The sequence below is a fragment of the Theropithecus gelada genome, chromosome 11 (genome assembly GCF_003255815.1).
Source record: "Theropithecus gelada isolate Dixy chromosome 11, Tgel_1.0, whole genome shotgun sequence".
NCBI classification, from domain to species: domain Eukaryota; kingdom Metazoa; phylum Chordata; class Mammalia; order Primates; family Cercopithecidae; genus Theropithecus; species Theropithecus gelada.
The window spans coordinates 38,810,835-38,825,884 of record NC_037679.1 but is presented as its reverse complement, the minus strand read 5'-3'; the positions used below and the strand labels follow the sequence as shown (position 1 = coordinate 38,825,884).

General features: G+C 40.4%; 1 protein-coding gene across 1 annotated transcript in view; it reads left to right on the top strand.

Annotated features, from left to right (window-relative positions):
* Positions 1-6,354: 6,354 nt before the first annotated feature.
* Positions 6,355-15,050, top strand: part of PAWR (pro-apoptotic WT1 regulator) — an 88,986-nt gene continuing 80,290 nt past the window's right edge. The window contains exons 1-2 of the mRNA XM_025400854.1: positions 6,355-6,572; positions 7,069-7,731. Of these exons, the coding sequence (XP_025256639.1) occupies positions 7,216-7,731 (516 nt within the window). The 5' untranslated portion in view covers positions 6,355-6,572; positions 7,069-7,215. The remainder of the gene's footprint in view (positions 6,573-7,068; positions 7,732-15,050) is intronic.

Below are 15,050 nucleotides of genomic sequence, written 5' to 3'. Positions count from 1 at the left end.
GCATAAACCTATATACTTGTACTACAAACAGTGGATACATCTGCATGTAAAGACATGTACTTTATGCATCAATAAATAATAAAATAAATAATAAAATGCATACAAAATGGCATAGAAATATGTCAGAGAGTAAAAGAATAGGGTTTTTTCCTGGATTTTTGTGATATTTATGGCATTTTTCAATTTGTTAAAATTTGTAATTAAAAAAAATTCTCACTTATTCTAAATATTTATTTTCTTATGGATTATTTTTCTTATAGAAAGTCCACCAAATTATGTAAGCTTCAGGAACCATAAAATCTAGGTCTTCCCTGGATAGGCCAAAAATCTGGTCTAAGATTACCTATAGGCAATTGAAAAGAGAATATTCATTAACTATATGAAAAATAGTTTTACTATATGGTTAAAAAAACAATTGCAAAAGAGAACCACATCTATTCTTAATACGGATTTCAGAAAATTTTTCCTAAGTTTTTAATAACAGGAACATATGTAATGTAATGGGCCACACCTTCAAAAACAGCCTATAGAAAATAAAACAAATTTTTAGAGTTTCTTATAGTATCAATCAATATGGCTTATGATGTAACTCACTGAGGACAGAAATAAGATGTAGAGGTCTCTGCTGATGTGGACTTATGGAGTAGATTGCAAAGTATCTGGAAATCTGCAAAACGGATGAATTGGACTTCCTATTAAATATAACAGGTTGAATACACATGTTTATCTTTACTTCCTCAAGTAACTTCACTAAAACCAAAGTAAAATGATAAACCAGTAACAACAAAGAGGATGAACAGTAAAAACAAAATTTTGGAAGATGAAAGATAGAAAGCAGACAGACCTTAGCAGAGCAGAGAAGGTAAATTCTAACAACCTGCAAGAGACAAAGCCAATAACAAGTAATCTCTTTTTGTCCTGCAGAGCCCTGAAGGTTCAGAAATTGGAGGCAGCAGCATATACCTCTGAAACAGAGTGAAGGATGGGGATGAAAACAGAAGGATTAGTTGAAAATCTACACAAGGAACAGTTAGATTCTCAATCCCTTCTGCAGGGCTCAGTAGCAAGGAGGCTATTTCTCCTGATCCTGGCAGAGGACTGGAAGTTTTCACATTGTACAGATGTTGAATTACAAATGCACTGAAATTGGGTACGTCAGATATACTAAGTATAGGGATTAAGTGAAAACCTGCATATTGAGTAATGAGACTCCTCCAGTCTTCTTTTCCTACTTGGCACCTGAAAAAATTGGCAACTGACAACACAAGCAGAAATAGTTTTACTCAAGGAAAATTATTGGGCCAAAAGAGAAGCTCCATGGATGCTGAATTTGATACACACCTCCAGAAAAAGTTTGGGGCCAAACACCGGCTCCCTAAATGAGGTCCATCAGTCCAACAAGGTCTTCCTTTTCACAGAAGAGCTTTCAATCAGCTTTGCAGTGCTTCAGTCTTAAATATGAATAAACAGCAGACTGATTAGGAAGTGCTCTAACATGAAAGATGAAGATTAAAACAAAAAAAGTAAGCAATTTGCTTAGAGAGAAAAAAAATGCTTAATATGTGTCAATAAGAACAAGATGCTACAGAAAGAATATTTAGAGAACAAGAAAGAGATACTAGAAATAGTGTCAGAAACAGAAAATTCTGTAGAAGAATTGGCATATAAAGTGAAGGAAATTTCACTAAAAGTAGAATAATGTGCCAAGGAAATGAAAAATAAAAGAGAAAAGATAAAAAAAATTCGTTACAGAACTTCTAGCATTCCAACACCTACTTAACAGGATTTCCAGAAGGCGGGAACAGAGGAAGTAGAAGGAAAGTCTTATCAAAGAAAGAGAATAGGCCAGGTGCACTGGCTCACGCCTGTAATCCCTGCACTTTGAGAGGCTGAGGCGGGTGGATCATGATGTCAGGAGTTCAAGACCAGCCTGACCAACATGGTGAAACTCCGTCTCTACTAAAACCGGGCATGTGCGCCTGTAATCCCAGCTACTCAGGAGGCTGAGGCAGGAGAATCGCTTGAACCCGAAAGGCAAAGGTTGCTGTGAGCCTAGATCGGGCCACTGCACTCCAGCCTGGGCATCAGAGCAAGACTCCATGTCAAAGAAAAAGAAAGAGGATAAGAAAATTTCCCAACTGGAGGGCAGATAGCTGATTAAAAGGGTCCACTGAGTGCGTAATGTAATAATGATAAAAGACCAAATCAGAGCATATTTTCAAGATATTTCAGAGGATCTAAGTAAGAAGATCCAAAAATTTGAGACAGAAAATACAAGGCAGTCAGAATGCCATTGGTCTTCCAAACAGCAACTCTGGAAACTAGATGATAATAAAGCGATGCCTTCAAAATTATGAAGGAAAATGATTTCTAACCTAGAGTCCTATGCTCCACCAAACTATTAATAAAGTGTGAAGATAAATTTAAAACATTTTCCAACATGCAAGGTCTCTAAGAATGAGTTACATTATCTTCAGAATATACTGAGGATATACTCTACTAAAATGAAGGGGAGAAACAAAAAGAGAAAAGTATGCAATTCAGGAAACAAGAAGTCTGTAGAGAAAATGATTCTCAAGATGTTAGAGGAGCATAATCCCAGGATGACCACGAGCAATGAGCCTTAAAATCAATCCAGATTAGGCCAGGCGCAGTGGCTCACGCCTGTAATCCCAGCACTTTGGGACGCCAAAGCAGGCGGGTTGCCTGAGCTCAGAAGTTCGAGACCAGCTTGGGCAACGTGGTGAAACCCCATCTCTACTAAAATACAAAAATGAGCTGGGTGCGGCGGCATGCGCCTGTAGTCCCAGCTACGCGGTAGGCTGAGGCAGGAGAATTGCTTGAACCCGGGAGGCGGAGGTTGCAGTGAGCCAAGACTGCGCCACTGCACTACAGCCTCGCCAACAGAGTGAGACTCCATCTCCAAACAAACAAAATCAATCCAGATTAAAGCAGGGGATGGAGGGCTCCAGAAGAGATGTTTCCAAAAAAATAAAAAAGAGAATAGAACTGATAGCTTACCCAATGTGATTAACTTCATTGAAAGGAGGAAAATTTGAGTATATACTCATGACTGGTATATAAAAAAATAAGCCGATGATTAAAAAAAAAAAAGCCAAGTTTTAACTGCAGAAAAATGGTACAGACAAAAAGTATAGTTGTGTAACAAGGAAAAACAGTTGTAAAAAAAAGAAATGCAATCATAGTATACCACATGACTCAGCTATGAACAGTATTTGTATAGTCATAATACTATAAACATTGAACGTTTATTCAATAAAAATCATGATATATAGTGGGAGTGTAGGAATATGAAAAGTATATGTGTTATTAGTGTATTAGAGCTAAATCTTCTTCTATATCTAAAAATGGAAAAATCAAGATATGCAATAGCAGATATGCACATAAAAAATAAATATGAAGATCTCTTAATGGAAACAGTTACAAAGTTCAAAGTTTTGGGTAGGGTTTTCAGAGTGGATAAGGTAGAGAGCAGATTGCTGTTTTTTGTTACAATCCTTATAGAACTAAAGTATGTAATTTTTTTATACTATGCACATATAATATTTTGATGTTAGAGGATGAATTGCATATGTTCCAGAAATATCTGCATTGAAGGCAAAATGTCTACTTACCAATATACTAGCTATCATACATATAATAATACACTTCCTCAAAATCATTTAAGACTAGCATCTACAATAGGTTTCACTCTGACATATTAAAATGAACGTTTTGTCAGCATTATCATCATATTTCATTATATTATTAAGGGCAAGTGAGATGCTAAAAATCGGTTATTTTAGGCTAACTCAGAGGTGCTCAACTGGGGAAGAATTTTATCCCAGGGACTATGTGGCAATGTCACATTACAGGTGGGGGTTTCTTATCGGTATCTAACAGGCAGAAGCCAACGATGCTGCTAAACAACCTACAACGGGCAGGGCAGCAAAGAATTATCCAGCCCCAAATGTCAATAGTGCTGAGGTTGAGAAACCAAGCTCCAAGTCTTTGAGGATTATTTCATCAGAACGCTATATATAAAGATTGATGGTATGCAAACATCTTGCAATTTAGGACTGACCCAGCTAAATACCTCAGTGCAATGTTGGAAGCAGTCTGGCTGTGAAATATATCTTCGGGAATATTGAGAATGGTAAAGACAAAAGGTACAATAAATGATAATAATAACAAAACACAGAGCTTTGTACCTCAATAATCTCTTTCATCCATGGTTCCTAGGGCACTTCATAGACTAATAATTACTCTGGTACTCACATACCACCTTTTATCTGAGGACTGCAGGCACTTTCACAACACTCTCACAATGTAGGAAGTATTATTATCCCCATTTTATATGTAAGTAAATAGAGGCACAAAAGTTAAGCAACTTGCCCAAAGTCACACAAGTCAGTAGCAGCCAAAATTCCTGACTCAGAACCTATTAAGACTAAGAGAACTGGTTTAAGCCATGCAGTGAGAAATTTATGTGGCGTGTTATCCTAGCTCATTCAAAGTCTATCGTTTTTAGGTTGATATTGTATATTCAATACCCCATCTGTTTTAATTTCCTCTTCTCTCATACACTTCTTAGAGACCAAGGACTGTTAAGTCCCTAGAAGGGACTATGTTTACTGAGTGCCTTCCTCGAATCAAGCACATTTTATGTGCAGTGTCAATTCTTAGGACAGCTTAAATATAATGTAATTTGGAGGCTGAGAGCAGGAGAATCGCTTGAACCCAGGAGGCGGAGGTTGCAGGGAGCCGAGATCCCGCCACCGCACTCCAGTCTGGCGACAGAGCGAGACTCCGTCTCCAAAAAAAAAAAAAAAAAAAAAGTAATTCTTGCTGATTTTATAGTACAGAAAGCTTAGTACCAGGTAATGTAAACATGTCCCAAAATCCCTCAGTTAGCTAACTATACCCTTTCCACTATATCCTGCAGCCCTTCCAAGAGAAAAGACCTCTGGTAAGTTACAAAGCATATTAATGTGAATACGTTTAATGTCCCAGCCTCCCTTACTCTCCTTAAAACTCAGAAAACAAACTAATGAATACGTAATTCATAAATTTCAGGTGGCACACTGGGGTTGGTACTAGCTTAAACAGCCGCTCAGCCTTTTAGATCTATTCCCAAGAAAAGCCTTTAATTTTCTAAGGATTTTTCCAGAGCTCTCTCCATACGTTTCCCACAACAGCCAGACCAAAGACCAAAACTGTCTTTCCCCGAGAAATACAGAGCATATGAATCACTTTCTTCTGTTCCCAGTTCTGTGGCAGGCAAAAACTGATTGCTCACTCACCACGTGCTACCTGGGCAAAACACGAATATTAAGTAGGAACAAAGGTTTATGTTAGGTAAGAGTGACTTAGGGCTCTCCTACTTTTTCACAAAATGGAGACCTGGTATTTGTAGCCTCCCACAATGATGTGCCCTGACATTACTTGGATATAGAAAGGTCAGTCTTCTCAGGTGCGTCAATGGCAGCCCACCCCGCTCTGATCCAGAAATTTTAGATGACTTGCATCTGAGGATAAGCCTCTGGCATGTTAATAATGAAAAAATAGAGACAATCACTGCCCCAGCTCATCTCAAATTAGCATCAGTGTAGCGTTATTTGGTAGGGAGCTTTGCTGCTAAATTCATTCCCTGTAAAGAGGAGATGCAGAGACAGGGTTAAGCGGAAAACTCCGAGACTGGAATCGCCAATGTAATAAACTGTCGAACTGAGTTTTTTCTCCCGCAACCCTAAGATACTTGTAAGTCCTTCCTCTTAGCCAACCCTTTTCAGCAGGACACCGCAGTTTTCTTAGAATGAGGGTGCTGGGTTTGCTTCAGTTCTTTCTATTCTTCTGCCCGCTGCCCTAGTACATATGAAAAGGGAGCAGCAACTAGGAAAAGAGACACGTGGGTATTTTCCCATCCTGTCTAGTCATTCCCTGAATCATCACAAGTTATCGCACTTTTCCCCTTAGCCAGCAGCGTTCCAGACTTTTTCTCAAATAATTCGGTCTTGTACTTAAAAGGAAGAGTGGTGGGAGAAAAGAGAGGCGGAGAAGACAAGCAAGGCGAAGGGCGTGGAGTGCCGTTCCCGCCCCGGAGTCGGAGGCGCCGGGAGGCCGGACGCCGCGAGGCTGCTAGCCCAGGAATGTGCGGTCCAACCCGCCGGCCGCGGGCGGAGCGCGGCGGGCGCGGTGTGGTCGGCGACTGGTGCGGAGTAGAGGACGACGGGCGCGGGGCGGGCTGCAGCGGCGGGCGGGACGCGACGCCGCGCACCTGAGCGCCGGGGGCGGGGCGTCAGCGGCCACGACCCTTCCCACTGCGCGCCGCGCCCCTCAAGCGTCGCCTCGGCCTTTTCCGCTCGTGCTTCGGCGCCACTCGGCTCCCTTCCCGCCCCTCGCTCCCTCCCTCCCTCTCTCTTCTCCCTCCCTCCTGTCCTGGGACTGCCTGGAGCTCCGCACCGCGAGTTTGCCGCGGCACTTTCCGCGCGGCGGAAGAGCGCGCGCCAGCTTCGGCACACCTGGGTGCCCGATCCCAGCCACACGCCTCGTCCTCTACAAGCTCCTCCGAAGTAAGGGGCTGCCCCGCCGCTCGCTCACACCCGGCCCTTTCCCCACTCCGCGGGACAGCTGGGTCCCCGCCTCCTCTTCGAACCGACTAGGAACTCCGCGCTTCGCCTTGGGAGTGGGAGTGTAGCTGGCGGGGACCTCAGACCGGCGGTGGCCAGAGCGCGGAGCAAGCGATACGACGGGCCGACAGGTGGCGGGTCTGGCCGTAGTACCTCGGCCGCCGCGGGCGCGGACCCTGGTGGGGACGGGGCTGGCGGGCGGGCCGACTAGGGGGTGGGGTCAGTCCTCTCTCCTCCCTTCGAGGGGGCGGTGATCGTCGGGGTCCGCGCTGTAGGTGCGTGGGAGAAACTTCGCAGGGTGGGTTGCCGGCTGCTGCTCGCCGGTAGGGACTAGTGGGCGCGCTCTGGGTCTCCGAGGGGCGCAGCCCGGGGCCAGACCTTCGGGTCGGGCGGGGATCTTACGCTTCCCTTACCCGCCCCCTTTTGTCTTTCCCCTCAGCCCCGCCGGCTGCTGGGGGAGCGGCCGCCGTCCCGCTCCTGGAGGTCGTCCCCTGGCATCCTCGGGGCCGCAGGAAGGAAAAGGAGGCAGCGGCCGGAGCCCTGGTGGGCGGCCTGAGGTGAGAGCCCAGCCAGCCCCTCTGGGAATATGGCGACCGGTGGCTACCGGACCAGCAGCGGCCTCGGCGGCAGCACCACAGACTTCCTGGAGGAGTGGAAGGCTAAACGCGAGAAGATGCGCGCCAAGCAGAACCCCCCGGGCCCGGCCGCCGCGGGAGGGGGCAGCAGCGACGCCGCTGGGAAGCCCCCCGCGGGGGCTCTGGGCACCTCGGCGGCCGCCGCTGCCAACGAGCTCAACAACAACCTCCCGGGCGGCGCGCCGGCCGCACCTGCCGTCCCCGGCCCCGGGGGCGTGAACTGCGCGGTAGGCTCCGCCATGCTGACCCGGGCGGCCCCCGGCCCGCGGCGGTCGGAGGACGAGCCCCCAGCCGCCTCTGCCTCGGCTGCACCGCCGCCCCGGCGTGACGAGGAGGAGCAGGACGGCGTCCCGGAGAAGGGCAAAAGCTCGGGCCCCAGTGCCAGGAAAGGCAAGGGGCAGATCGAGAAGAGGAAGCTGCGGGAGAAGCGGCGCTCCACCGGCGTGGTCAACATCCCTGCTGCAGAGGTGAGCCGGCAGCTTCTTCCCGGTGTCTTCCTCCTGGGAGCCACCCGGGGCCCATAGTTTGCCTCCTCTGGCTGGTACTTGTCCATTCACCGAGTTAGGCAGGCAGGGGGTGATGGAGTTTTACTCTGAACAAATGCCTCCTGGGAAGTTCCCCAAACTCAAGAGTAGGACACGTGCTTTTCAGGCTTCCTGGCCAGGTCTCAGATCCAGGATCCTTTTTTACCGTGGTAGAAAGACAACTTGTGGCTCCAGGACTTGCCCACCTGGACTTGGCTGCTTGTGCTTGATCAGTTAGAAAAATTGATTAATGGTGGTGACGACATTCTCTAGGGTCCCACGCGCCCATGTGAAGTTACCAGTTTATTTCTCCTTTCTTACCAATGTTTAATAGCACCTGTAAAGAAAATGTGGCCTTAGCAATATCCGAGACAGATTTATCTTCCAGTGAACTTAAGATGAGTATATCCGAATGAATACATTCACTGTTTTATATATAAATCAAATGTTTATAAGTTGTGCTCCTAAACACACACACAGTTTTTTTCTGAGTGATATTTACGACAACAGGGATGCTTTAATAACCCACAATTCTGTTCGCTCAGACGATCTCTTTTTGAGTACTGTGTCTGAAACACATACGTGGTAGGGTTTTTTGTTTGTTTCGGGTTGTTTGCAGTTTTGAGTATTTTCAAAACGTTGCTGCAGGTAGCAGCATCTTCCATTAGAGTGACTGGTAAAACATTTTTACTAAGTGTATAATCACACCTCCCTCAACCAGAAACAAGACAAAACAATCTCAAACAAGTTTTGGTTACTTTGATAGTAGCTCATGGATTTGAGGAAGTGGTTCAACACCTTGTTTCACCTAAAATACATGCATCTTTTTGTCATTGACTCTTTAGCTTTCACGTTTTCTTCTTCTGGCTTTCTAATTTTACTCAATTTTGTCACCCAGTAAATAACTATTTCGAATTTACTAACTTTAATTGTGGTTTAAGTAAAAGCATTTGCAATAAGTTAGAGTGTATATTAAATATACCTAAATTTTTAGTATTATGATTTCCATACCTGGAAAATCATAGTGTGTCTTTGTAGGATTGATTTATATGAGCGTTTCAGAGATTTTTATCAGCCAGCAAAACTGTCCTCTGCGGTTTGCTACTTGCACAAAAGGTCTGTTATTCATTAAATTGCTTTAGAAGGAATTCATAAGAGTGGTAATCAAATTTCCAGGTTTTTTTTTTTTTTTTTTTTTAGTTAAAAATGTGAAGATTAAGGGGAAATTGAAGACAAGGCTTTGGAAAAGCTACATTCCTCAACTTGATTTTTAGAAGTAGCTGATGGTCCAAATAAAAGAATTTGTCATTTTCAATCTTTTCTTGATTGTTTATCTAACAGGGGTCTTATTTCGGGAAATATCTTGGCAGATGTTAAACTTGACTTTTTTCTGGCTGCATGTGCTAAAATTATTTTTCAAGTACTTTTTTTTTTTTTTTTTTAAACAAGCATAATGTTTCCTAGGGGAAGTAAGTAGAGTGTATCTTGTGAGATCCTAAGAAACATCTTTTGTTAATATCCCTGCTTTGAGTAAGAGAACATAGTGCTGAGAATGTAGATGACTCCCCACTACAATGGAGTCTAATACTCTGGAATGTTTTTCGTTTGGGTGTTGGCAACTCCTAAATTTAATCTTCCTTAAAAACAAACAAACCAACGGTACCTTTTTTTGTCTGTGGAATTTGAACCTTTTTTATTGAATAGGGAATTGAGGACTGCTTTCTTTTAGTGGTAACTATGGCTCTATCCGTTTCAAGCTGCAGGACCCAACAAAACAGTAATGTTTTACCACAGTATCTAATTAACAGACATACTTCTTGAGTGCCTCCTCCTCATATTTTCATATTTTTCAAAACAACTTATGTATTTCAGATGATTTTAATAGTGGTAAAATAGATGATGCAAAACTTTAAAGCTGAGCCATTTCCATGTCTTTATATTGTTGCTTTTTTAGAATTGTGTGCCATTTCTCCTAGTAGTTTCAACATTGAGAATACCAGTTGCCGTGGAGTTTCTTGTGTAATATTTAATTTAACACCCCTATTTTAAAAAGCCATACATATTTTGCAAATTTTTCGGTATGAAAATATGTAAAAAGATGAAAATGATCAATCTCTCTATATTCAACAGTAGTGTTTATTTTATCTAATGTCGCATAAGACTCTTATTTTCAGACATGATTCCCAACCAAGTTTGTATTAGTAGATTAACATGTAGTTCGTATGTAGAGATCTTGTTTTAATGGTGGATAAACATTAAGTTCCTTCAAGGAAGTACTTAGGAAACTTCTGTGTGATACATGACTTTCATTACCTCATTTTACAAGTTATATAGTGTGTATATAATACTGTTATAAAGGTACCTGACAGCAGCTAAAGATACCAGAATTGACTAGAAGATAGTTATAGGCAAGGAACCAGGTCAAAAACTGAAACTAGCTGTTTGGGAGGTAGGAAACTGGGTAGTTACTAGATGTGGTGGCTAAAGTTGAAATACCCAGAGCTTCTTTAATGAGATAAAATTTAATAAGAGATTAAAAAAAATCCTTTTTTCTAAATTTTTACATTTTCTATTTTTTGGTAGTAATTCACCCGAATTGGGTAATTTGGACATGGCATACTTCTTGCCAATAATTTTTATGTGTGTTTATCAGATCAGTCAACTGTTTATTACATACCTGTTAAAGACACTATCCTTCAGTGGAGAAAACAAGAATACGGCAGTGTATATTCTCAAGGAGCAAGGCTATAATCTAGGAAGAAGGATAAGGCATAATTACATGAAAAAATTTAAGTACTGAGTTAACAGTTTGAAAGTCATCTTAATGAAACATGTAACTATTTATTGGAAATAGTGTGTGTTTAAAGGGAGGGGATGATTGGGCTGGGAGAAGGTATTGAGGATGAGAATCTTGACCTGAGTCTTAAACTTTTCAGTACCTGTATATTTTTACTTATATTCTCACATATGTACATGTATACATAATTGTTTGTATAGTATATTAAGTATCATCATGCAGTGGTTCTTAACTTGAGCAGCACATTGATAGTATGTTAGGATCTTTAAAAAGTTTGCTCATGCTAATTCAATTCCTTGCCCTCTTTGTCCCTTCACCCTACCCTGTAATAATTGAATGGGTCTGGGATGGATCCCAGGCATTAATATTTTTAAAAGTTCCCCATTTGATTCAAATGTGAGTCAGTAGTAAGAACTGTTGGGCTGCAGTCTGGGTATAGAAATGAATAGGACATAAGCCTTGCCCACGAGGTGCTCTCAGGTAATATAAGGAAATGTGAAAAGTAGAGTAGTAAGTACAGCTTAGTGCCTGAGCAAGGTACCTAACCCAGGGAGTAGGAGTGACAGTTGAAGAAAGCTTCCTAGACAGTTATATACTTGTTTTCAGGGTGTTTGTGAAGTTACTGCCATTGAGTAGGGTTGTGTGAATGGGTTAATGGAGATGGTTGCCATAGAAAATAGAATCTTTGAATAGGTAGAGGTGGCACTGAAGTTTTGGTTTAAGTGTAAAAGTTAACATATACAGTATTTAAAACTTCTGTTTTAAAATAGTGGTTGGCTAAAGTGGTTTAACTTCAGTGGTTGCCTAAAGTGCTTTATGTACTGAAGTTCAAGCAGTCTCATGTGGTAGTTACACTGTTTATCCCCATTTCTAGAGGAGAAAATGAAGACTTAGAGCTTAAATGATTCAAGATCACATAGAAAGTAAGTGATAGAGCAATATTTTAAATGTTTTTGTGTATTTTGTGTGTATGTATATATCTAGGAAAAGGAGAGTTTTTAAACATTAACCTACCTTTCATTACTGAGCATATTTCCCTAGACTTTTATAAAACTTTTTTTTAAAGGTTATCTGAATTAATTCAAATATTTGAATGAGGAAAACAGTAAAGGTATGGAATTGAATAGAATTTCAGGTCAAATTTGTGTACTCAGAGATTGCTTCTGACCCTCTAACCTATAGTGTGGCAAAATTTTGAACACCAGGCTCTTGGCAAAATGTAAATTTATTTTTGGCTAGTGGTCAGAAAATGTGAATCTTTGATTTTACTTAAGTGATAAATTGTTTTTCTATCAAAATGGGATCATAACACCTACTCCATAGTTTGAACTTGTGTTGGTGAAAGGGAAGATAAAGGAGCATTTAACATATAGAAAGCACTTTTAAGTGAACACAGGTTAGGTCATAATTATTTAGTATGTGTATTGAATATAGGACAAGTTCCACTTAGTAAACTTTATAAATCCAGGTGGATTAAGAAATGCCTTTTGTTATTCCCATTATGCTCCAGACTGTCTACCTTTCTATGTGATGAGTCAGGAGAGAAACTAATAATGACTCAGAGTTGGAGAAAATTTGATTTGTGAATGGGGTACATATAGTGTAAACACAGACTGCTTAGTGTAAAACCTGGGCTGATATTAGCCCAGCTTTCCTAAATGTTTGAGCTCACTTGTAAAGTAAATTGAAATTTTAATATTATCAGGATTTGTACTGAGTTGTCTGAGCTGGGATGCCATTTCTCATAAAAATAATAATTACATAATTAAAGTAGTTGACATTTATGATGTGCTTATTAAGTGCCATGCACCTTTCTAAGCACTTGATATACATTAGTGCATTTAATTCTCACCACAGCCCTATGGGAAAATGGGGAAGAGAGGGTATGTTACTTACTTCAGGTCATATATGTAGTGAGAAGTAGATTAGAGATAGTCTGCACTCACAGTCTTGTGCATAATAAACCATCTTACTGCACTTCAGTGTATTACATACTGTATACCTAGTTTAAGAAATACAAAGAGTATTTTAGTGTTAAATTGTTAGTATATGACTATAGAATTTGAAAATAGTCCTATTTTTATAGAAGATGGGTGAAGTGAGACTTTAATGGAAAATTTTGAGAACAAATGAATATATAGACACTGGCATTAAAATTCTTATTTAAAATCGTTATCCAGCTAGTGGCCTGTTTATACTGTTTCCTTCCTTCCCTCCTTCCCTCCTTCCGCTTTTTTGAGATGGAGTCTTGCTCTGTTGCCCAGGCTGGAGTACAGTGGCATGTGGTGTGATCTCAGCTCACTGCAACCTCCACCTCGCAGGTTCAAGCAACTCTCCTGCCTCAACCTCCCAAGTAGCTGGGACTTCAGGTATGCACCACTATGCCCAACTAATTTTTGTATTTTTAGTAGAGATGGGGTTTCGCCATGTTGGCCAGGCTGGTCTCAAACTTCTGGCTTCAAGTGATCTACCCGCTTCAGCCTCCCAAAGTGCTTGGATTACAGGTAGGAGCCACTGCACCCAGCCTATTTATACTATTTATTATTATTTCCGCATTTTTTTTTAGCACCTATGATGTGTGCCAGAAAATAATTACGCCATTTAATAGCAAGGTTGATATAATGTTTTACAAGTATAAAATTATTGGCAAATATTAGAGTTTGACATTTTCTCAGTGCTTTTTTCCTTTTTTGTAAAATTGAGATATAATTCACATACAATAAAATTTACCCTTTTAAAGTGTACATACAGTTCAATGGTTTTTTTAGTATTCACACGGTGTACTCTTAAGTGCTTTTATATTTTCATCTTTATTTTTCATTATGTTCTTAGAACCTCTGGTCCCTAAGTTTTAGCTTTCCTTTCAGTAAAGTGATAGGTTATTCAAATTATGAGAAGTCATTAACTTAAAATAATTTAATATCAGCCTTTCCCACATTTTACAGAGAAAATGAAATTATTGTAGGAGCTCCTCAATTTTAAGTTTCTTAAACTTAGGCACCCACTACCATTTGTTTGCAGTGGAATTTAGTATAATAGGTATTTATTAGGTTGGTGCAAAAGTAATTGCGGTTTTTGCCATTGAAAGTAATGGCACCAACCTAATAATTGGATTAATTTTGCAATTGGATTACTTTTGCAAAAACCTAACAATTTAACTGAGTGTAATACTTTCAATTTACTTAAATTTTTACATATCTTTCATGGAGATCTGCAAAGCTCTGTCATCTAAACATTTGGGAACACTGATTCAGAGTAAAAAAAAAAAAAGAAGTTTCCACGCTTACCGTTTTAGCTATAGTACTAGAATCAGTGTCCTAAAAGATGTGTCTGGGGGGATCATCTCTACCAGTATCACTTGTGCTGTTTATTTAAAATGCAGATTTCTGGGATCCACCCCAGTCCGGGTTAGGGATTTTATCTGCGAGTCTGCATTTTAACTTGAGTTAAACTTGAGTTTAACACTAAAGTTTGGGAAGAACTATCTTAAATACCCTGTAGTAGTTTACTGATCCGGCAAATGAAATGAATACTGATTATCTTAACAGGATTGTTGCATGAATTAAATAAAATGATGTTTGTGAAAATGTTATAAAAATGCCCAAATCACAACTTGTAGTTACTGTATAGGTTAATTTCCTATGAGGTTGTTAAATATTCTCATTTTTTTCTTCCAGTTAAAAACTGTGCATATTTTAACAGAAGGTTGAGCTACTTGGAAATTCAAAGTACTTTGAACATTTATGTAATGTCACATACTTAGTGCAAAATGCTGTGTCTGCTTTGCCTCTTTTCTAGAATTTAGACAAGTCTAGACTACAGAAACACCTCAGATAGTTAATGTGTAATTAGGACTTTACTTTCACTCGTTTTTAATTTTTATGTATCTTTAAGTGAAAGCATATAATTGCATTTATAAATGTATTTGATAATTAGCAACTCAAACTTTTAAAGCATTGTGTTTGCCATCTTATCAAACTATTATCAAGTACAAAATTTTTCCCCATTGATTACAAATCTTACAGGTAGACCTATAAGCATCCTTGACTGGCAATTGATTTTAAACATATTTGGTTAACTGCTGAGTCAACTTTCTGTTTAGATCTTAGGCTATTGTGTTATAGCCATATACCTGCATGTATAGAATTGAGCCTCAGCCATCTATTACATTCTCCTTAGCTATGTAAAAATACACTGGGCACCATGGCTGAACAAAATTGCAGGAATATTTAATTTCTGAAAGCAGCAAAATCACACACTTCAAAGGTAGAAAGAGCTCCAGCAAGTTCAAATCTTAGCATGTCAGTTGACTAGTAAATGTTTATTCTGTGGTAGTTTTTGGAGATCTTGTCCAGCAAAATTTTGTGGGTCACAGTGTATTTTTCAATGATAGCCTTATTTATTTTAGGTAGTTGAGGAAATAGGGTAGTTGTATTCTGAAAATTAATATTTTGTTAGGTTTTGC